Below are 20,595 nucleotides of genomic sequence, written 5' to 3' on the forward strand. Positions count from 1 at the left end.
TAAACGTCGTCTCGCATCCCGCATGTTAAAAAAGAGACATTTCTTCTCACATACCCGTGTACAAATACCCACATACGGAGGGCCACAGACACAAGCTTACGCCCGAGGGCTATCCTTGATTCTTCTCTTCCCCACGGCACCCTGCCCACCGTCCGTACTCGCCCTTTAATGTTTACATCGTGCCGGCAGCGGCGGCGGCGGCGGCTGGTATTTCCTTTTCGCTCACTCAAACCCGCGTCCCAAAACGATCGCGTATGCTGTTGCTTTGAAGAATAGGGAACAGTTTTGTACACCGAACACATTGGCTCAATGTGGGTTTTTAACGAAACCGTTCATTCATCCTAGTCGCTCGCCGTCCCGTTCTGGCTCGGCGGTTGTGGTGCGATATGTGTTTTGCGATTGACATGCGCATCGCGTTCCGTGGAACACATGCGCACGCATCGTGCCACCCCAAGGGGTATGTTGTCGGCGCGGTACGAACGGGACGAGAAGCAGGGAACAGCCCCGTCGTTCCTCGAACAGCCCGCGCTTGCAGCGTCGTTGGTGCACACTTACGGAAGCGCACATACACTCGTCAACGCGAGCGTGTATGCGAACGCATAAGTCACTGGAGGAAAGGCCGCCGCACATGTTGCGCATCCCGGATGAAACGGAGGAGTTGCCATTCAAAACAAAACACTCGGTTCCGGGTGGAAGAGCATGGGTGAAAGGTAGGAGGAAGCGTTCGTGCATTTATGCTTATGCGTCGCATATGGTTTTGTAGAAGTGCGGTCGCTCGGAGCATAATAGAGAACTAAAATCACAGCGACGAGTTGTTTTAGACCAAATGTTTTACTGCTTCCGGTATTTCTCTTTTATGTTTCGTATTAAAATTATCGACAATGAATTTAAATATTTTCCTATTTGAAATTTTTCTCGATCGTTGCCTTAGCAATTCCTTCGCCCTACACTATAGCGGAACATAAAAAGCATAGCAACGTCCGTTTTTCTGTTAACCGCCTTTGAAAGTTTGGATGAGAAATGGCTGCGTACTCTGATTTTTTCTTCTTTCCGCAACCAATACTGTATCCCTTCACTTTTTGCGTATGTTGCTAATGGTTTAAGGAAAAATTTAACTGGTTGTTCTGCACACATGATCCTATATTTATCCATACATCACCGAGCTTCCGAAGCCTCAATTTGATCAAAACGAACAAACAGCAAAACTCGATGATTAGACCTTGTGTGTACGGACCGTGGTTGAACTTCCAAAACACCGACTTTTATAGCAAACTGTCAAACGATGCTAGGAAATGTAAACACAGATAAGAAAATTTGCCGGTTATCACAGCTCGTTGTTAGCCCTCGGTAGTTTATTCTAGAATTTAGTTGAATTTATTCGTCGTGGGATACACCATCGAATCGGAAAATGACTCTCGAAGCTATCAAGTACAAAGCCGGTCGGCTGGAAATTCTCGATCAACTGTTACTACCCGCCGAATCAAAGTACATTCCGATCGCTGGAGTAAAGGATGGTTGGAATGCGATACATAAAATGCAGGTCATTTGGGAACCCGAAGTTAACCACTTTGCGCACTACTAATGCACCCCTTTCCTTACAGGTCAGAGGAGCACCTGCCATAGCCATTGTGGGATGCTTATCGTTTGTGGTTGAAATCTACGACAAACAGTACGACTCGAAGGCAGCGCTGAAGAACGAAATAGAAGAGCAGCTGCAGTATCTCGTTACATCGCGACCAACCGCGGTTAATCTAAAGCTGGCAGCAGATGAGCTGAAATCCCTTATCGCTAGTCTGCTGGCCAATCAGGACATGAATGTTGAAGGCATGAAGAAGAGGTAAGCTGTAGATTCATGCCGGTAATTTTTGTCTTTAATTAAGCATTCTTTCAGTGTCATTGATTCCATAGAAAAGATGCTGCAAAAGGATATCAATGATAACCGTGCAATTGGGGAAAATGGCGCTAATGCGTTGCTCAAAGGAATCGATCGTCCACTCAAATTAATGACGCACTGCAACACCGGATCATTGGCAACCGCAGGGTAATGCTAGTTTTAAAGAATTGCCAATAATTTATTAACAAATTTATTCCCTCTATCTTAAGGTATGGCACAGCTCTAGGTGTTATAAGAAGTGTGAACGAAAGGAATCTTTTAGGTGCGTTTATAAAAATTGTTCTATAATTACATTATAAATAATTTCTTACCTGATCGTTGGTTTTAGATCACGTTTTCTGTACGGAAACACGACCATACAACCAAGGCGCTAGATTAACCGCTTACGAACTTGTACATGATAAACTTCCGGCTACGCTGATCACCGACAGTATGGTCGCGGCCCTTCTAAACAGTCGAAAAATTGATGCCATTATCGTCGGAGCGGACCGTGTGGCGGCGAACGGAGATACAGCGAACAAAATCGGTACCTACCAAATGGCCGTGGTGGCAAAGCATCATCAGGTACCGTTCTATGTGGCGGCACCGTTTACCTCGATCGATGTGGCCATAGCGGATGGTTCGCATATAAAAATCGAAGAACGTCCCGAACGGGAGCTCACTCATATTGGGGAGCTACGAATTGCTGCTCCGGGAATCGGCTGCTGGAATCCGGCATTCGATGTTACACCGGCAGAATTAATAACGGGAATCATCACCGAGGTCGGTGTGTTTAAGCCAAGCGAGCTGGCAGAAAAGGTTAGACCGAAATAGTGTGCCTTCCTTCCTGAATAGATTGGTAAACAAATGTGCAATAACTCTGGACAATATTCCATGTGAATGATAAAAATCTAAACAAACAACAATGCAAAACAAAAATAGTAGATTTTTCAAGTTCATATTATATGGACATTCGTTTAACCCCACTTTACTCTACCTCAGTTTTCCGTAATGCACAGTGAAAGTTCAAACGATCCAACTTTTTTTTTAATAATTTTTGGATAATCATTATAAAAAAGTAAAACGAAATACTTATTAAAAATATTTTTAAACGCACAAGTTGATAAATTAAAATAAACATTGTTTTCTATTGTCGGAATGATTTCAAGTGAAGAGGCGAAGCATTTTGTAATGAATTGTTAATTGCTTTCCACTAATGACCATATCATGTTCTCTGTTTTTTTCACATGCACGTACTCAATCTTGCAATCGCACCTTTCAAGAGAACGTTTCGACGACCGACATTATCTACACGCTAATTAACAAACGAGGTGTTCCCCTAGGTTTGCTACATCACATAACGCCTCCGACGACGTATGAAGTATTTATACAGGAAAGCATCGAGGGTTATTTTTCCATTGTAATCGTGACTGTTGGTGGCTTCTGTGGGCAACGGTTAACAGCTGGAGATAAACGCATGGCCTACCTTACATTGCCATAGTCACTGTCCCAAGGGGTTGCGCGTCACACGGGTGTTGGTTGGGCGAGATGGACAGTCTTATCAGCTCGGTGTTATCGTACCAGCCATCGTCGCCTCAAGTATTCCAGCGAAAGCCCCTCAATGATCAATCTACCCTAAGCCTCAGGCTTTGCCTGCGTTAGTCGCGACCCGAGGATTAGCGCTACGATGAACCCAATCAGCGTGAGAGATTTATGGAGAAGAATAGAATAATTTTCTTCGCAAAATGATAAAATGAACGTCAGATGGAAGGTCTTGTCAGAGGTTTATTGTTTCCGGTTTGTTCGCGACATAAGGTTTTTCTTTTTCATTTAATCTGAGCATTACATTTTTTCTCATTATTTACACTACATGAAGCCAATTTTATTCCGGTCATAAAATAGATCAAGATGATCTAGAACAAACACGTGATTCCAGAAAACTACAAGAAAGTTGTACAATCAGTCCTTCAAATTGAACATTCGTTTGTGAACATCGACCTACGTAGCATTCCTTACCAAAATAGTAGAAACATTAATTGTTGGGTCGTAATGTAAGCCTTCCATGACTTCGAGTCCCTTGTGATGGTTCCTCACCTCACGTGACGCTCTTATCATCTACTGTAGACGGCTTGGATGTCCAAGCTGTGTAGTAGTGAAGATATCGCTATCACAATACGGCAATTGGGAGAACGTTGGCGGCACGTACCGCATAAGCCGTCCGACAGTGGCACGGTGCAGTCGCAGAAGTCTCCTGCTCGTAGAACATCCAACCTTTCACCGACACCCGTCGGATCGTGACCGGTGAGCCAAGTGTTTCGTTTCACGTAGCAGGAAGGATTCCTTCCTCGTGTTCCTGCCGCAGCCATGGGTGCGATGTTTCGCAGTGAGGAGATGAGCATGGTGCAGCTGCTCATCCAACCAGAAGCTGCCTACCAATCGGTGGCCGAGCTGGGCGAGCTAGGCGTCGCGCAGTTCCGTGACGTAAGTATCTCAAAAAGAAGTTAGGAGACCAAAAAGCCCATCCCTTCAATCACCCCGATGCTCGATATTTGTCTTCTTTCCAGCTGAACGCGGACATTAACATGTTCCAGCGGAAGTACACCAGCGAGATTCGACGTTGCGAGGAGATGGAGCGCAAGATCGGCTACATCCGGCGCGAGATCGCAAAGGACGGTTCGGTCCCGATTCCCGATATGCCGGAGGAGATCCCGAGGACGCCAAACTCACGCGAAATCATCGACCTCGAGGCGCAGCTCGAGAAGACCGAGAATGAAATCGTGGAGCTTTCGGAGAACAACCATGCACTGTTGCAAAACTTCATGGAACTGACCGAGCTGAAGAATGTGCTGGAGAAAACTCAAGTACGCATCACTTATCCCCTAATGTCTAATCCTCGTGAGTCGGTAGTGTATCGTTTTCTTTCGGCTTCGCCTATAGGTTTTCTTCTCGGATAAGTCGAACGTGCAGAACCTCGAGGCGACTGGTGGTGAAGCTGCCAACGAGGGCAAACCACTCGGTTTTGTAGCCGGAGTGATTTCCCGCGAGCGTGTCATCGGCTTCGAGCGTATGCTGTGGCGCGTGTCACGTGGTAACATTTTCCTGCGCCAGGCAACCCTGGAGGAGACGCTGGTTGATCCCAAAACGGTAAGTTGGACGTCAGGCGGGTGGTCACACGACAGTGCTTCGCAAGGCGATAGGGAACAAGCAATTGTTTTTATCTCGAGCCATACGTCAACCCGTTGCACAAGCCCGTAACGAGACGACGACAGCGTTGAATGGCACCGAGCATCATTGGTCACATGGTTGGATTGGTTGTACAGTTGTTACCGATAAGGTCACGAGGTGCGATGGCGTAGGTAGATTTGTTTTACCTACCATGCAAGTGAACTTTTACTTTTCTCTTAGTTATGTTATTTTCTACCATTTTATAAGAGAGTATGGAAGGTCATGGTGGTATTCACTCACAATTCCGGAAGAGCAGCCATATCGCAAATATTTTATTCCGTCTTCTATTCTTAAAGTTTTGATATATTTTCCTTTTTTTAAATAGGCAATTACTGGTTGTTTTTTTTCTGATACTCTATTATATTATAGCTGTTGTTTTAATCTTTTAACTAACGGATTACGCAACCTGGACATCTCTTTAAAATTCAAAACACGTACGCGTTGATAAGAAAAATTCTGGCTGCATTCAACGCCGGGCAAATTATGTCACCGTAAATTTACTTCAGACAAAAAATAACCCACTTATTACAAATTACAGATATAACAAAAATGGAAAGCATCAACATCAAAGACATTCTTCCTCCACACACGCATCATATCTGTGTTTGCAGAGCCTTAACATCTGTTTACTGACTGCTTTTATCTTTTCCTTCTGCAGGGCGATTCCGTCCACAAGCTGGTGTTTGTTGCCTTCTTCCAGGGTGAACAGCTGAAGTCACGCGTTAAGAAAGTGTGCACGGGGTATGATCACCAAAATGACGGGAAGGTTTGTGAGTTATTAATTTATCCTTCCTGCACATAGATACCATGCCTCGCTGTACCCGTGTCCGAACGAGTCGAACGAACGGGAGGAGATGCTCCGTGGTGTCCGTACGCGCATCGAAGACTTGAAGATGGTGCTCGGCCAGACGTCGGATCAGCGTCAGCGTGTTCTGCTGAACGTCGCGAAGGAGGTGCCCACCTGGGAAATTATCGTGAAGAAGGTGAAGGCCATCTATCACACGCTGAACATGTTCAATGTGGACGTGTCGAAGAAGTGTCTCTTCGGTGAAGCCTGGGTACCGACGACCAGTCTGCAGGATGTGAAGACTGCACTCGTCAACGGTTCGGCGGCTGTCGGCAGTGCCGTTCCATCGTTCCTGAACATCATCGAAACCAATGAAGTGCCCCCGACGTATAACAAGACGAACAAATTTACGCGCGGCTTCCAGAACCTGATCGAGGCGTACGGTATTGCGTCGTACCGTGAGGCTAATCCTGCACTGTACACGATCATCACGTTCCCGTTCCTGTTTGCCATCATGTTTGGCGATCTTGGTCACGGATTTATTCTACTTATCCTCGGTCTCTGGATGGTGCTTTGGGAGAAGACCCTTGACAAGAACAAGGAAGAAATCTGGCAACTGTTTTTCGGTGGTCGTTACATCATCCTGCTGATGGGATGCTTCTCCATTTACACCGGGTTTGTCTACAACGATGTGTTCTCCAAAACGATGAACATCTTCGGATCGGGTTGGAGCATTAACTACAACACGTCTACCATTATGGAGAACAAGGAATTGCAGTTAAACCCATCCGAGGACTACTCGGAGACAGTTTACTGGTATGGACTGGATCCGCTGTGGATGTTGGCCACGAACAAGATTATTTTCCTCAACTCCTTCAAGATGAAGCTGTCGATCATCTTCGGTGTGGTGCACATGATCTTCGGTGTGTGCATGAGTCTGGTCAACCATAATCACTTCCGCCGCCGTGAGAACATTCTACTGGAGTTTATTCCGCAAATGTTGTTCCTGGTGCTGCTGTTCGCCTACATGTGCTTCATGATGTTCTTCAAGTGGATCAATTACACGGCTGTCACTGAGGAAGACCACCTGAAACCAGGTTGCGCCCCCTCCGTACTGATCATGTTTATCAACATGATGCTGTTCAAGAGTCAGGAACCTCTGGAAACCTGTAAGGAGTTCATGTTCGAGGGACAGGATACGCTGCAGGTGATCTTCATCGTCCTGGGACTCATCTGTATCCCGTGGCTGCTGCTAGCCAAACCCTTCTTCATCATGTACAAACGTAAAGGAAAGGCTGGTGACCACGTAGCCGAACCTGCGCCCCAGTCCTCCCACGGTGGCCACGGGCACGACGATGAGCCCATGAGTGAGATCTTCATCTACCAAGCGATCCACACGATCGAGTACATTCTGAGTACGATCTCGCACACCGCGTCGTACCTACGTTTGTGGGCTCTGTCGTTGGCTCATGCCCGTAAGTTAAACTGATTAAGTGTAGTCCAACTGTTTTACTGCAACCAGTAAATTTTCTAACAATTTCAATGTTTCTTCCTAGAACTGTCCGAGGTGTTGTACACGATGGTTTTCCACATCGGTCTGCAAAACGACTCATACGTCGGTGCCATCATGATCTGGTTGGTGTTCTGGCCCTGGTCCGTGCTCACCATCGGCATCCTGGTCGGCATGGAAGGGTTGTCCGCTTTCTTGCACACCCTCCGTTTGCACTGGTATGATCCAAAGTTGTGTTTGATCATTCTAAACTAGGTTCTCACGGGTAATTTTTCCTTTTTCTCCCGAACAGGGTCGAGTTCATGAGCAAGTTCTACGAAGGTTTGGGACATGGCTTCAAGCCGTTCTCCTTCAAGGCCATTCTTGAAGAGGAAGAGGAAGCTTAGGATCAGCTATCAAACGTACGCGTACATGCGAAAAAAAAACCCATTCAATGTAGATGATACCCAATCGAAGAATAAACATTGGAATAGAGTGCAATTAAAATCCAGAAATTACTTTTTACTTACCGAGAACCATTCTTATCAAGGCAGTTCAAGTTTAAATGGCACTTGGAAGCAGTCACAGTAAAGGGCAGAATGGAGCGTAAAAACCTTCCGCCGATAAGCCTAATATGTTCAACGGTCGCATTCGTTCACGTGATCGAATTTGATCCAAAAATTCAAAACGCCTGAAAGTAGACTAATGGATATGCAATCATGGTGCGCCCTTTAAAAAAACAAAAATAACACGATGACTTGAAGCAAATTGTACGATCATGTCCTTGATTCGGAAATTACAAATCGCGCTCCGCTGGGGCAAAGATTTACCAGATCTCTTCAAAGAAGAAACATAATTTCGGCTTAAAATGCCAATTTTTGAAGGGGTTGTAAATGATATTCTTGTCGGCTATGATAGTGCAATGTAAATAACAAAAATGTGGTATGTGAAAACAAATATTTACTCTTCCATCAACGGCTGGAGTAAACCGATGCCACCAGTTTCATATGTGTTGCGGTGCAGCATCTGTTTCTGTTACTTAAACATGTTCATCGTGGAACCGTACATCGGATGCAGACACCCGCACGAACGCCATCATATGAGATTGCGTGTGCGGATGCATTTCGCCTGTGAGAGCTCTTACTGCTGACGTCGCTACCTTCACCATCACACGGCGATCAATTTGATCGAGCGAACTACAACCCTGAGCACAATGCCGGCACCACAGATCATATCGACGCCCAACCGTACGGCAAAAGCCTTCAGGTTCCGCTCCATTCGATCATATGACCTTCCGACCGCGCTAGGGGGCGGCACGCTCCTCTTTCCTTCGTTCGTTCGCCGCGCGATCACTGACTCAGCCGAGCCCGTCTCGCGATCGCCGAATCTGTCGCGTCTCGCGACCCGCATGTCTCCGCCAAACGGCGGTTCAAACCGCGCACGGTGTGATAGTATTCGATCCGGGGCTCGCTTATTCTCGAGCACACGGTTCAGTCAGTGGTTGATCGTTGTCTCGTAGTGATAAGCGTGCTGTGTCGTTGTGCTCGAAACTGGCCCAGTGGAAAGTGTGCATGCAGGGGTTTTCGTTACTTCCAGACGTATTTTAAAGTAAGATCATCGGGACGGATATGATGACGATCATCTGTTGTTTGCGATAAAAATTAGTGTAAGCCTGCAAACGAACAAAAATCCACCGTAGTCACAAATATCGGGAGCGACCAATCGAACGCCGTCGGCTCACCTACTACCACGTGATCACGTTCGACGATCAGTTTGTCCGTAAGCCATTGCAACGGGCTCACGCACCACATACACGTTCGATGAAATAGGTTACAGTGATAGCCTGAAATAATGTACTTGAAACGATTCCACGCCAGCCATTAGAATCGTCAGCCATCGTAAACAAACGATGACGTATGCCCCCAGGGCCTAATGGACCTGCTTCCACAGTGGAACCGTATATGATACGGGCACAAATAAATGCTCGCACTGTTTGCTCAACGGTTTAGAAGCCAATCCACATCTACTGGTAAAGTAACATCGATCCCATACGAGCCGCGCCGATGGAAAAAGTATCGAACCGTTCGTGTAGAAGACGATGGTGGGGACGGGCAGACAGATCGTCGGATCAGGTGAACGCGCCAAACTGGTAGACCCTCAGTTGTTCAGTGGCACTCTTCCGGAATACAGCATTCGCCTACTAGCTGTAGGCTATTTTTTCATCCTTGAACTTTATCCGTCCGCCGATCACGGTCATTTGATCGTACAAGTAAGTAAGTCGGCGACTAAGTTCAGTGGAAGTGGAACGTTTTTCTGGTTAAATGACGGTTATGGTTGAATAAAGTTTTCTGCCCACTTTCTGTCGTCCCCATGCACCTCGACAGCGAACGGCGATAGTGAATAAAATTTGCGATCCGCGAGTCACGTGGTGCCTATCACGAGTTCTACCGTTGCTGGTAACGATCGCTTCGAAGAGCGTTTACACAAAAGCTCGGTTGTTCAGTGATTTTTGGAAGAAGTTTAGTTCTGGCGGTGACTTTATAGTTATTTCGTGTATTTTTTCGTTCATTGATTCTTCTGCATTTTTCGTTTCCCTTGCAGATCTGTTTTGTGTTGTTCGAAAATCCGGATTTCGATCCGCTAGAACCACCCAGCCATGGCGATGATGTTCCGGAGCGAGGAGATGGCTTTATGCCAGATGTTCATCCAGCCGGAGGCGGCCTACACCTCCGTCTCGGAGCTGGGAGAAACGGGTGCTGTCCAGTTCCGTGATGTAAGTATTCCAGGAAAGCGTTGTTCTTTCCGCCTAATAAAACGGCTTCGCTTGCTCACACTTTTTTGCAGCTCAACGCCGACGTGAACGCGTTTCAGCGGAAGTTCGTCAGCGAGGTGCGCCGCTGCGACGAGATGGAACGCAAGCTGCGCTACGTCGAGGGCGAGGTGAAGAAGGACTCGGTCCAGATCCCGGAGTGCTCCGTCGACGATTGGCCGCGGGCACCAAATCCGCGCGAAATCATCGAGCTTGAAACGCGCCTGGAGAAGACGGAAAACGAAATTCTCGAGCTGTCGCAGAACGCGGTCAATCTGAAGTCGAACTATCTCGAGCTGACCGAGCTGAAGCATGTGCTGGAGCGGACGCAATCGTTCTTCTTCGAACAGGAGGTGCACGTCAGTGCCGATGCCACCAAGGGTAATCTGATTGCGGAGGATCCGAATGCGGCGCAAAGCCGAGGACGGCTCGGTTTCGTGGCCGGTGTGATTCAGCGCGAGAAGATGCCGGGTTTCGAACGGATGCTCTGGCGTATCTCACGTGGTAACATCTTCCTGCGTCAAGTGGAGCTGGAAGATCCACTGGAGGACCCGGCCACGGTAAGAATTCATGCCTTTCGTTCAAACAATTGAAGACTGAAAAACTTGCATTCCTCAACCATATTGCATGATGGGAAAAACATCTCGTCATCGTAACCTTGCACCTAAAACATAAAAATAGTTGAACAACTAGCGACAACGAAAATAGAAGCCAGTCTTCCCCCCTTCCTTTGTGTATGCATGCATCTGAATTGCTTTTTCATTATCTCGTTCCGTAGGGTAATGAGATCTTCAAAACCGTGTTCGTGGCGTTCTTCCAAGGCGAACAGCTGAAGGCTCGCATCAAGAAGGTGTGCACCGGGTACCATGTGTCGCTCTACCCGTGCCCGAGCTCCGGCTCGGAACGCACGGAAATGGTAAAGGGTGTCTGCACGCGTCTGGAGGATCTGAAGATGGTACTGAACCAAACGCAGGATCACCGCTCGATCGTGCTCGCGACCGTCGCCAAGGAGCTGTTCAACTGGCGCATCATGGTGAAGAAGATGAAAGCGATCTACCACACGCTGAACCTGTTCAACATGGATGTCACGAAGAAGTGTCTGATTGGCGAGTGCTGGGTACCGGTCCCGGACCTGCCGAAGGTGCAGAAGGCCCTCTCGGATGGGTCGGCGGCCGTCGGTAGCACGATTCCGTCGTTCCTGAACGTGATCGAAACGAACGAAGCACCGCCGACGTACAACCGTACGAACAAGTTTACGCGCGGCTTCCAAAATCTGATCGATGCGTACGGTATTGCGTCGTACCGTGAGGCCAATCCGGCCTTGTACACGATCATCACGTTCCCATTCTTGTTCGGCATCATGTTTGGCGATCTTGGACACGGTTTGATCATGACACTGTTTGGTCTGTGGATGGTTACCGGGGAGAAGAAGCTGGGCGCGAAAAAGTCAACGAACGAAATCTGGAACATCTTCTTCGGCGGTCGATACATCATTCTGCTGATGGGCTTGTTCTCCATGTACACTGGCTTCGTGTACAACGATATCTTCTCGAAGTCGATGAACATATTCGGATCGGCCTGGAGCATCAATTATAACGTCTCGACGGTGATGCACAACAAGGACCTCACGCTGAATCCTGGCTCGAGTGACTACAACGTCGACATCTACCCAGTTGGGTTGGATCCGATCTGGCAGATGGCGTCCAACAAGATCATCTTCCTGAACTCGTACAAGATGAAGCTGTCGATCATCTTCGGTGTGGTGCACATGATCTTCGGTGTGTGCATGAGTGTGGTCAACTATAACTTCTTCAAGCGTCGCGTCAGCATTGTGCTGGAGTTTTTGCCGCAAATTATCTTCCTGGTGCTGCTGTTCGCGTACATGGTGTTCATGATGTTCATGAAGTGGGTTGCTTACACGGCCAAGACCGATTTCCAGCCGCGCACTCCCGGCTGTGCGCCGTCCGTGCTGATCATGTTCATCAACATGATGCTGTTCAAGAACAGCGAACCGTTCCACGGTTGCAACGAGTTCATGTTTGAGGGTCAGAACGAGCTGCAGCGTACGTTTGTGTTCATTTCGCTTATCTGTATCCCTTGGATGCTGCTTGGTAAACCGCTTTACATGATGATCCAGAGAAAGAAAGCTTCTCCGGTGAGTCTTCTCAGTATATAACACAAGGGGTTCTGCCGTTCTACGAATGTGTGCGAATGTTTAATTGTTCAATTTTGTTGTTTTCCCAGACCCCTATTCCAACGAACGGTGATGTCAACCAGGGCGCAAATCACGCCCCAAAACCCCACGACCCGCACGATGATGAACCGATGGCAGAGATTTTCATCCATCAGGCAATCCACACCATCGAATACGTTCTGAGTACCGTCTCCCACACTGCCTCGTACCTCCGCCTGTGGGCTTTGTCACTTGCTCATGCCCGTAAGTAAACGGAACGGAATTCCAACCGGTTCCTGTATTATATCCAACCGTGTTTAAATTTTGTCCGCAGAGCTCTCGGAAGTGCTATGGAACATGGTGCTGTCGATGGGATTGAAGCAGGATAGCTACAAGGGTGCGATTATGCTGTACTTCGTGTTCGGTGCATGGGCCCTGTTCACCCTTGCCATTCTGGTCATGATGGAAGGATTGTCCGCATTTTTGCACACCTTGCGTTTGCATTGGTAAGCTCAGCGTGATGCTACTAGATACGGATCATTCTAATAAAATCGTCTTTCGTTTTCTCACGCCAGGGTCGAGTTCATGAGCAAGTTCTACGAAGGTTTGGGATACGGTTTCCAGCCCTTCTCCTTCAAGGTGATCATCGACAATGATGAGGACCCAGAGTAACTTTTACTCGAAAAAGGCCCAATCTCGCTTCAACGAAAGGCTTCACCCTTTCCGGCAACACCGTAGTATTCATGGGTTTTTGATTTCAACGGATCATTTCCTCGAACGGTGGTAAATTGAAATCCAATGAAAACACCCCAAGTAGAAGTGCAATAAGGTAACACTAAATGCACTGTATAATTGCAAGCAAAACCAGGTGTCGTTTGTGTTTTAATTTGTTTGTGATGACTCGTACCTTTGATCGCAAAGAAAAACAACTTAAGCGAACGTTTAGCTTTGTCAATAATTATTTGTTCTCAGCTTTTGTTATACACTTATTTCGGTTACCTAGGTTTACAAAGTGGAAAAGGAATGCAGGTAGAAGCAGCAATGTTTCTCTTGCAGAAAGGAACTAAATATTAAGACCGACTTAAAATATTTCGTATGATCCGTGTCAGAAACCTAGATATACTATTACTATCGGTACTATTACGGTATATATAATTTAAGTACAGGAGAACCTACCATTTCCTGACTAACGTACATTACGAACATTTTGTACAATTATAAAAGACGATGAAATTAGGTAGTTCGAAATTACCGAATTTCTGGTTACTACTACTGGTTTACTGAATTGTTCAGATCTTTTTTTCCATCTATTATGCGTATGCTTATGTATTTTTGTTTCGAGAAGAATGACTATAAGTCTTAAGGTGACCGACATACTGTCGTTTTCACAGGGAAGGGGGATCCGTCTTCGGCGGGCAACAGACCGCCAGCCCGGAACGTGTCATCGCCGTGGGCTGGGCAGCTGTTGCCCACCGGCATCAGCAACGGTTACATTGTGTTCATATTCGACTACAGCTTCAACGAAGCTCTTAACGTTTCGCTATGAACTAGTTAGAGTAAGGGTGAGTATCATTAGTTACGGACAAATAGGTTTCTTAGGTTTTTTGAGTTCAGTCTCTTCCTCACCGCCGCGGCGGGACACCTCCGTGTACCGTTCGCCCTTGAACGAAACGATCTTGTTGTCCCGATAGCGAATCAACTTCTTCGGTTCGACTTTCGGGGCTACTGGCTTATACTCTCGGTTGTCTTCCTTATCGACATATGAATACCTGCAAGTCAAAAGCAAACAACGGTGTTGGTTTTACTTGACCACTCAAAGCATTAACCAATGTGTGGGGACTTACTTTGAGATAATTCGATTTTTAAGCTCATGTTCATCGACTTTCTGAAGCGGTTTGTTGGCCTGCATATTGTTTGAAGGTCCCTTCAGGCTTTGTCCTGCTTCTTGGCGGTGAAGCAGTATTTGTGTTGCGCGATCGACATCCCCGTTGGCAATTAAAATGCAATGCTTCACCTAAGGAGCGGTTAGCAGTTTTACAACCAACTTCTCGCCAACGGGAAAAATTAACACCTACCTCAATGAACGAACTGTCGGGGAACATTTCCTGTAGTACATCGCACTGCTCAGCAAAGAGATCATAGTTGCAGCCCTCGTTCGAACCTCCATCACTGTCGGACAGATGATGCGTTCTCTTCTGCACATCGTTACCGACTCCTTCACGATCACTTTCGGATGAATGGCGGCCGCGTAGCTTTTCCTCGGGTATCATATCCACAAGGGACAGCGAACTGTAAAGTGTATAAAAACGTTTTGTTAATGTTTCTCGAAGAAATAATTATCAACGTATAAAACGTATGGTTCCTACTTCAGCGACAAGTTGTTCGATTCCGTGCTAGAAGAAATCGGATTTTTGTTGGAGATTTGGTTTTCCAGCTCGAAAATCCAAGTGCACACCGTTTCCGGTTCAATATTGGCAAAGTCGTTGAAGTACGCCGACATCATTTCGATGAAACCTATTGTACGTTATGAACAAAGCGATTGTAATTTCTTCCTCACTTAAAAAACCAACACCCACTTTCTAGCTTCTGCTTACCTTCCACATCAAAGCAAGGATCCTGAGAGGCTTCCTCAAGGATAGAGATTACGTATGACAGGACGATATCATCCACTATGTTAAGATCGGCTTTCGGAATATGTTTCCGGATAAATTGAAACAAACTTTCCTTAACCACGTCATGGTGCTGCTCAATATTGGTCATTTGTTAAAAATTCTACAAAAGCACACAAAAAAAAAACAACAAATGCCGATCCAATGTTCCAGGTGAAAAAACCGATAGCCTGGGAAAAAATCAATAATTCTTACCACCTCTGTTTTTATTCGATTGAATTCGTCTTTTTGACAAAAAATCACTGGTTTGTGAATAGTTTATGAGATTTCGACTTAGCGAGCCTTAAATTTTGGGCAACTAACAGTAACTACACAGATAATTCCAGAACCAGTTTGGGTGATTCTGCTTGCGGACAAGATTTGTTATTTTTTGTTAAATCCCAAACATCCAAACAAAACCAGTGCTGCCAGTTAGTCTTTTGGGAAGTGATGAGCTTTCACAAACTCCCTGCGGAAACGAACGAATCCCAATCCCAATTTGAAAATGTACACAATTCTTTACTTAATATTTTAATGTAATTTTCTTTTAATTAATGTAAATCTGTTAACAAGCATGTGTTATGCGCTAGCGAACTAGGTTAAAAGTTAAACTCTACGTTTTTGAAATATTTCTAATAGCAAAACAATAAGCATTACATATATTATTTCACGATAATGTTAAGGACATCATTTATAACAAATAAAAAAATTTAACAATCTTTTTGATTTAATGTCTTCTCCGTTTTTGTGGTTCTGTTAAAATTTATTTCCTTTTTATAGTAAACCGTTTTTCAAAACTTATGAATGTCATTTTTTTTGTCGCCCAAAGTTTGCAACTGAATCTGACAAGTGTCTGTTTATTTACGATGATATCTGGGCCGAGCTGCATCGCAGAGTAATCTTTCGAGGGATTTTTTCTTTATTCTGTGCGCAAAATTAATTGACCAAATGTGAAATCCAACAAGTTTAACAGCTCATGTGCGTTTAGTAAACAAGTGTGTTTTACGTAATACTGAAACTTAAACATTTGTGGAGCTCCTGCTCGGTGGTTTAAGCTCGTTGGATAATTTTATCGTACTGCAGTATCACCCTTGATGAGGGTGATTGTGGTTTCCTTGTTTTAATTCTTTGTAATCATATCAGTGCGTAAATATTCGATTGTTATATTATTTAAGAGCAATTATCTGGTGCTACGTGATAAATGTGATCTAAATTATATGGTTGTTGCTGTGGTAAGATAATCGTGAGTGCATCTCGTAGTGTTGTGTTTTGGGTTAGCAATTCATATCAATCTACGCCAATCATTCCCGTTTGTGTGTGTTTGATTCAGTGTTGTAAGTAAAATTCAAACATCCATGCCTCGAAGATGAGCACCGACAGGCTTCTGCTAAGAAATCATAGTGAAGATGACTCACAAGTCGGTACACCGATCAGCAAGTCCCCGTCCCTGGCGTCGATCCGGGAGGGGCTGACGACGCGACGGGAAAGCTACTGCTCGTTGGCCTCCTACTCAACGGGCAACGAGGCCGATGGGGGTGGGGGTGCAAAGAAACGTCCCGGTAAGTCCGTTTTCCCGTTTTTTTATTCTCATTAAATGCTGTCAAATCGTCCACGCTTTCAAGGATGTTTATCGTCCCGTTTGGCCGTGATTTACATAATTGAATCGACCGGCGAATTAGAGCGAAAACACGCTCACTACCGCCACCGAGGGGATGGCGTGTGCCCATGGGGGAAAGTGCGCTAGTAAGTCCTCGAAGTCTGACGTATGCATGTGATGGTACTCCCAGAACTTGGTCGTCACCACGATGTCCATCAGCTGACCGTTATCCTTCGGTTCGTCGTGGTGTACGTCGATCGTCACGTTCCAGGTGGGTCCCGGAAGGCCGTGCGTGATGAAAACAAAGTGTCCCTCACGTCCAGCATACTTTGCCGGCGGTGGAACATGATCCAACAGAGACCATCCAATTAACCGGACCCCTTCCTTTGGGCCGATTATGATGGACGACTGGATGCTGGCGTCCATCGCGAACGTAAGCCGCTGCGTGTGTTCGGTTAGCTGCTCCGTTCCGAGATACGCCATCGTGACCATGTTGTCGAAGGCTGGCTCGGGACCAGGCAGCCAGTAGTTGCTAGGAAAGAGGGAAACAAGCGTTAGCAAACCGGTGAGAACCATTTGTTCACCATCGCACGACTCACTTAAACCGCATCTGATGCCAAAGCGAGTAGAATGGTGCGGCACAGAAAAGCTCCTTCGAACAGGACTCGAGCTGTCGCACCGGCGTGAGGGTTTCTCCTGGAGCCACAATCTCCTCGATCGTCTGCCGGGTGTTACGGTCCATCTCCTCAAACATGTAGCCCGAGTCGGAGCTCTTGTACAGTCCCCATTCGTCGTGGAACACGCGGAATGTGTGCTTTTTCGAAAGAAAAAGTATATCATAAGTCGGTCCGCGAGAAAATCGTCGTTCAGCTCATTTTTTACCGTAACATAATGCCGCTGAGGGGTGGGTGCCGATCCGGTACTTTCGTCCCGATATGGGAAACCGAGTGGGCTCAAGCACGCCACCAGGATTGTTAGAACCGTCACCGCCGACAGCTTCGCCGTAAAGTTCATCGTGCTGCGTAGCTGGCCGATAAACGGTATCAGGAAGCTGCAACAGAGCAGCGTTCCGGTCGCTGCCAGCAGCGAGATAAACACTTCGGGATTACGCGCTCCCCCGAATCGACCCGTGATGGGGACGAACAGTTGCACCAGCACAAGGTAGAAGTTGGTGGACCAGAGCAGCGCGGGTAGTTGAAATACCAGATGGACCGTGATCCAGCCGCGCCGTGTGCGGCCCATGTTTAGCATGGCGTTCACGGTGGAAGACGCGAGCGAAAATACTAGCAGCACCATCGGAATGTAACCGCTGCGATAACCGGCCATGGTGGAGGCGAGTGCGATGATGCTCCAGAAAATGTTCACACCTCCCAGTCTAGCCTGCGTCATCTGGCCAAGGGTCAGCTCACTCTGGAAGTATTGAAGCGTTAAAATATAACGAAATTAGATTATTTGGTGTGGGAATGAAAGGGTTTCTGTACTGTATCTTTTTAATTCGAACCTTAGCTAACTGTTTTTGATAAATACCATTTTGATTGTTATGGGTAAACCGTTATAGTAAACTGGTTTTTTAGGTATCAAAATTTTACCTTCAGTGGACGAGTCTTCCATCTTTTCTTACAACCAAAAAATACTGTCATAAACACAGTTATTGTAAGAAAACAGTAAGTCATACTATGCATCAGCTATCTAAAAACTATCCATATCTCGCATAGTAAAAAACACTATGTCTAACACGAATAATACCGTCACCCATGTTTGGATGACGTGGTAACAAACGTATTGGGGAAAGAAGTAAGGCATGGTAAGAATTTCAAATAGATTGGATTCGCTGATATCTTGTAAATCGGAAGAGTTGCGGTGGAGCACATAAAGTATCTCATTAGAATATGATCAAACCATTCTAACCAACCTTGCTGTTGCTGTAGAAGGTGTTGAGGAACATGTACACGAAGCAGTGTGCCAACAGGGCCGGACAGCAGTAGAGCCCCAGTATGAGATAGGTGTTCGTGTACCAGGTCATAGTTTTCCCCACAAAGTCCAGCTGACGCGCGATGGTGGTGCAGGCAATGATGCTGAAGATCGCACCAACAGTCGTAGCTACCAGACCGAACAGAACCTCTCGCAGGAAATCCCGGTAGGCAACCGAACGTCGTCCGCGTGCAAACCCTATCAGGGGCACAATAAGGGCGAGCAGTGCCACGGTTGCGTTAATGATCCGACCCTCGGCAACGCTGTAGTGCACAAAGGTGAGGCCTAGGAAGTCGAAGAACACCGTCCCCCCGGTGGAACGGTCCTCGGCCGCCAACTCGTCGCTGTCGGCAAGGGCGCGCGTTAGGGAGAGAATGTTATCCCCGGTGCGCTGCAGGACCTCGAGCGACAGGAAGTCCATCGAGTCGTAGCGCGTGTGGTACCGGTATCCGTTGGCAATGTGGGCAAAGTCCATGCCGGGCACTTCGCCGTAGTCGCGGAAAATGCGAAAATCCGTGTTGGAGGGGATGAGCCCGAGCTGGAAGATTTCCTCCCCGACCGTTTGCGCGAACGGGTGTCGGATGGCGCGGGCATACAAATCGATCAGCCACGGGTGGTGTGGTCCCGCCTGGAACAGCACCTCCTTGCCACCCGAGCCGGACGATTCGAGGTTAAGAAAGGCGCGCACATCGTCCGCCCAAGGGTGTTGGGTGATGAAACCATGCGCCGCCTGTAGCATCGTCTCTTCGGCACCGTTGAATAGGAACACGACCGGATGTCTGGTGCGCTCGGGACGACGCGAAAGAACGCGCAACACCTCCAGCATCACCGCACAGCTGGCCGCATCATCGCTCGCTCCGGGACTGCTTGCGACCGTGTCAAAGTGACAGTTGACCAGCAGCGCCGCTTTATCTCCTTCCTCGCCCGTCAAACGCACCACCACGTTCTGCACATTCCTGTAGACGCTCGTCAACGACGTGTTTAGCAGCGAGGTACTGAACGCGCCGCTCACCGTCTGCCGGTCCAACGCGATCCGCTGGTTGGCGTGCGCCGAGGCAACGATCCCATCCAGTTCCTTCAGCAGAAACTCGTGGGCCATCACCTCGTTCGCCTGACTTCCCACCGGCTTCGGTCCGATGTCGTTCAGCGTCTTCAAACTCGCCCACGCCCGCTCGGCAATGAACGCGCTCGGCGTGCGCTCCAAGTCGGCCACGGTGAGGGCGGCGGGCAGCCGGGTGGACAGATAACCCGCCAGCAGGCCACACCCGAGCACGAGCAGAACCGCCGCGTACACCGAGTCTGGTGACAGCTCGTGCAGGTTTTGCACCCGCACCTCGTCCTCCTTAAACCGGACACGTTTCGGGGCCATATCGCACTACGCCTGAATGTTATGGGGCTTCCTTTTAGTAGCTCACACACGTTACACCGCACCTAACGGACGGAAAAACACGACAACCTCACAGCCAATGCTTACGATGAACTACCCCCAGGGCTGTACGTTCTCGATCTGACACCCTCGGGGTTGGCCCTCTTATCGCCCACCACCGGTGCGCCATGATATACTTCTTTCTTATCGATGATAACGAACGACGCTCCGAAGTCGACGTGTGCGCCCCGTACACTGACCAATGGCCGTCGTGCGCGTCGTGTTCCTTCCACGGTCCACGTTGGAAGATCTCTTTACGCTGAGTCGCATGGAGGGATTCGTTCACAGGTGTACGGTTTTGTTTGCGTCGGGTGCATCGGCCAACGATAGCATGTGTGCAATAAAATAAATCCTCGCGTCGGAGGGACAGCCGTTGAAGTGACAATATTATGCAATGGTTTGTTTTGTAGTGAGTTAACGGCTGGTATTCTGTATTTTCCCACCCAACAGAAACAACACAGAGTCTTCGGTTTGCTACTAACAATTTCTAAAGTGCTATATTCCGAGTTCCGAGAACCTAATTGAAAGAATTTGACTGTTATTGAATAATGATTATCATTGAAATTTTACTTTCTAAAAAATAAAAGTACATTAGAC

General features: G+C 47.3%; 5 protein-coding genes across 5 annotated transcripts; 3 read left to right on the top strand and 2 right to left on the bottom strand.

Annotated features, from left to right (window-relative positions):
* Positions 1-1,325: 1,325 nt before the first annotated feature.
* LOC131287564 (methylthioribose-1-phosphate isomerase) lies at positions 1,326-2,734 on the top strand. Its single transcript, XM_058316624.1, has 5 exons — positions 1,326-1,540; positions 1,602-1,837; positions 1,892-2,041; positions 2,104-2,156; positions 2,223-2,734. The coding sequence occupies exons 1-5, from the start codon at positions 1,409-1,411 to the stop codon at positions 2,705-2,707; spliced, it is 1,056 nt and encodes a 351-aa protein (XP_058172607.1). The 5' UTR covers positions 1,326-1,408; the 3' UTR covers positions 2,708-2,734.
* Positions 2,735-4,237: 1,503 nt separating this feature from the next.
* On the top strand, positions 4,238-7,781 carry LOC131284229 (V-type proton ATPase 116 kDa subunit a 1-like). Its single transcript, XM_058313082.1, has 7 exons — positions 4,238-4,354; positions 4,438-4,734; positions 4,811-5,017; positions 5,757-5,839; positions 5,901-7,360; positions 7,442-7,613; positions 7,688-7,781. Exons 1-7 carry the CDS (start codon positions 4,238-4,240, stop codon positions 7,779-7,781), a joined length of 2,430 nt encoding a protein of 809 aa, XP_058169065.1.
* Positions 7,782-9,561: 1,780 nt separating this feature from the next.
* Positions 9,562-13,064, top strand: LOC131288305 (V-type proton ATPase 116 kDa subunit a 1-like). Its single transcript, XM_058317426.1, has 7 exons — positions 9,562-9,643; positions 9,976-10,147; positions 10,219-10,743; positions 10,962-12,338; positions 12,428-12,620; positions 12,691-12,862; positions 12,932-13,064. The coding sequence occupies exons 2-7, from the start codon at positions 10,031-10,033 to the stop codon at positions 13,026-13,028; spliced, it is 2,481 nt and encodes an 826-aa protein (XP_058173409.1). The 5' UTR covers positions 9,562-9,643; positions 9,976-10,030; the 3' UTR covers positions 13,029-13,064.
* Positions 13,065-13,328: 264 nt separating this feature from the next.
* On the bottom strand, positions 13,329-15,368 carry LOC131287447 (CUE domain-containing protein 2). The gene is made up of 6 exons (XM_058316494.1): positions 15,221-15,368; positions 14,951-15,128; positions 14,723-14,870; positions 14,432-14,645; positions 14,201-14,370; positions 13,329-14,125 (listed from the first exon to the last, which is right to left on the bottom strand). The coding sequence occupies exons 2-6, from the start codon at positions 15,114-15,116 to the stop codon at positions 13,933-13,935; spliced, it is 891 nt and encodes a 296-aa protein (XP_058172477.1). The 5' UTR covers positions 15,117-15,128; positions 15,221-15,368; the 3' UTR covers positions 13,329-13,932.
* Positions 15,369-16,679: 1,311 nt separating this feature from the next.
* LOC131284230 (endoplasmic reticulum metallopeptidase 1-like) lies at positions 16,680-19,941 on the bottom strand. The gene is made up of 4 exons (XM_058313083.1): positions 18,514-19,941; positions 17,484-18,011; positions 17,201-17,415; positions 16,680-17,133 (listed from the first exon to the last, which is right to left on the bottom strand). Exons 1-4 carry the CDS (start codon positions 19,939-19,941, stop codon positions 16,680-16,682), a joined length of 2,625 nt encoding a protein of 874 aa, XP_058169066.1.
* Positions 19,942-20,595: the final 654 nt, after the last annotated feature.

Source organism: Anopheles ziemanni, chromosome 3, assembly GCF_943734765.1.
Source record: "Anopheles ziemanni chromosome 3, idAnoZiCoDA_A2_x.2, whole genome shotgun sequence".
NCBI lineage: Eukaryota > Metazoa > Arthropoda > Insecta > Diptera > Culicidae > Anopheles > Anopheles ziemanni.

Excerpts from the sequence above, each read along its gene's own strand:
- LOC131287564 (XM_058316624.1), top strand. The coding sequence starts at position 1,409 with ATGACTCTCGAAGCTATCAAGTACAAAGCCGGTCGGCTGGAAATTCTC. Across the intron at positions 1,838-1,891 it reads GTTGAAGGCATGAAGAAGAG|TGTCATTGATTCCATAGAAA; the intron begins GTAAGCTGTAGA and ends GCATTCTTTCAG. Across the intron at positions 2,042-2,103 it reads GGATCATTGGCAACCGCAGG|GTATGGCACAGCTCTAGGTG; the intron begins GTAATGCTAGTT and ends CTCTATCTTAAG.
- LOC131284230 (XM_058313083.1), bottom strand. The coding sequence starts at position 19,941 with ATGGCCCCGAAACGTGTCCGGTTTAAGGAGGACGAGGTGCGGGTGCAA. Across the intron at positions 17,416-17,483 it reads CTCAGCGGCATTATGTTACG|CACACATTCCGCGTGTTCCA; the intron begins GTAAAAAATGAG and ends CTTTCGAAAAAG. Across the intron at positions 17,134-17,200 it reads TGGCATCAGATGCGGTTTAA|CAACTACTGGCTGCCTGGTC; the intron begins GTGAGTCGTGCG and ends CCTCTTTCCTAG.
- LOC131284229 (XM_058313082.1), top strand. The coding sequence starts at position 4,238 with ATGGGTGCGATGTTTCGCAGTGAGGAGATGAGCATGGTGCAGCTGCTC. Across the intron at positions 4,355-4,437 it reads GCGTCGCGCAGTTCCGTGAC|CTGAACGCGGACATTAACAT; the intron begins GTAAGTATCTCA and ends TCTTCTTTCCAG. Across the intron at positions 7,614-7,687 it reads CACACCCTCCGTTTGCACTG|GGTCGAGTTCATGAGCAAGT; the intron begins GTATGATCCAAA and ends TCTCCCGAACAG.
- LOC131288305 (XM_058317426.1), top strand. The coding sequence starts at position 10,031 with ATGGCGATGATGTTCCGGAGCGAGGAGATGGCTTTATGCCAGATGTTC. Across the intron at positions 12,339-12,427 it reads AGAGAAAGAAAGCTTCTCCG|ACCCCTATTCCAACGAACGG; the intron begins GTGAGTCTTCTC and ends TTGTTTTCCCAG. Across the intron at positions 12,863-12,931 it reads CACACCTTGCGTTTGCATTG|GGTCGAGTTCATGAGCAAGT; the intron begins GTAAGCTCAGCG and ends TTCTCACGCCAG.
- LOC131287447 (XM_058316494.1), bottom strand. The coding sequence starts at position 15,116 with ATGACCAATATTGAGCAGCACCATGACGTGGTTAAGGAAAGTTTGTTT. Across the intron at positions 14,871-14,950 it reads TCCTTGCTTTGATGTGGAAG|GTTTCATCGAAATGATGTCG; the intron begins GTAAGCAGAAGC and ends AACGTACAATAG. Across the intron at positions 14,646-14,722 it reads TCGAACAACTTGTCGCTGAA|TTCGCTGTCCCTTGTGGATA; the intron begins GTAGGAACCATA and ends TACACTTTACAG.